General features: G+C 42.4%; 1 protein-coding gene across 1 annotated transcript; it reads left to right on the top strand.

The window, feature by feature from the left end:
* Positions 1-408: 408 nt before the first annotated feature.
* Positions 409-598, top strand: SARC_13602 (hypothetical protein; the record flags this gene model as incomplete). Its single annotated transcript, XM_014292267.1, has 1 exon — positions 409-598. A coding segment is annotated over one exon (190 nt), but the record flags the coding sequence as incomplete, so codon positions are not given.
* Between the last annotated feature and the right edge of the window lie 581 nt (positions 599-1,179).

The following is a 1,179-nucleotide window of genomic DNA, read 5'->3' as shown; positions in this document are numbered from 1 at the left end:
TATATATATATATATATTATGAACATGTACATATGTTCATGAATCCGTGTACTTTCTTCGTTGCAGGGGTGACCATGCTAAGTAGAACTGACGATACGGTAGAGGTGCAAGTAAACGGTATGAGAAACCGGATATTTTTGATTGGATGGCTATTTTTATATTGGTACTCGTTGGGTGAAGTTTGAGTATAGAACTCAGACGAACTTTCTGACAGTTGTATATATACTATACACGCGTATGGTAACGGGGAATCGACTAGCGCGCACACTCTACAAATAGATCCGCAACTCAAATCGGTTTGGTATACTGATAGCCCACAATAGCTCGTACACACGCACTTGTACACCGAATTCGTGTCTTATCATTAAACCTAGCTATTATATACACTCTCACGGTAATACAATGCAGATGTCAAGGAGAGGTGGTCCATCCTACACACCCTGCCATTCGACCCGCAACGTAAACGGGTTAGTGTTCTGGTGCAACAGTCGGGTGATGCTCGTGGGGAAGTACGTGTGCTTACAAAGGGAGCGGACGATGTCATGATGGCACGTAGTACGACGGGAGATGTGAATGATATAGCCGAGAGCATTGAGATGTGCGTATGGTTTTTCAATACGTATTCATAGTGTTTGGCGGGTGTGATGGTTGGTGAGTGTATTGATTGGCAGGTCCTTGAGTTTAGCTGAAATTGTGCGCTCGACCAGTAATTAAATTGGTCAAAACAGAGACAAATGACTTTATCTGCGACGTAGTTGTACTAATATGCGACACAACCCCTTCACTGTGCGAAATTGCCCTCTTCTCACATGTGTTTCCCAATTTTGTACCGATTACCGCACTACAGCTTCGCACAGATCGGCTTACGGACGCTGTGCATGTCACACAAAACAATAAACTACAATGAATATAAAACATGGTGCGACAAGCTCCTTGCAGCGGAGAAATTGGTACAAGACAGAGATAAAGCCACAGCCAAGTGCTATGAGGAGATGGAACAGGGACTACATATGGTGGGAGCATCTGCCATTGAGGACAAGCTACAGGTGAATGAGACGGTTTGGTTTCATGCGTGTGTTCAGTGTTTACGATTATGTAGGTGTAAGTAATGTTTGTACTTTTGGGTACGTATTCTGTTCGTGTATATATATATGTATATATATAAATTTAAATATATCT

The sequence above is a fragment of the Sphaeroforma arctica genome, assembly GCF_001186125.1.
Source record: "Sphaeroforma arctica JP610 unplaced genomic scaffold supercont1.3487, whole genome shotgun sequence".
Lineage (NCBI taxonomy): Eukaryota > Ichthyosporea > Ichthyophonida > Sphaeroforma > Sphaeroforma arctica.
This window is presented reverse-complemented; position numbering and strand designations above follow the sequence as displayed.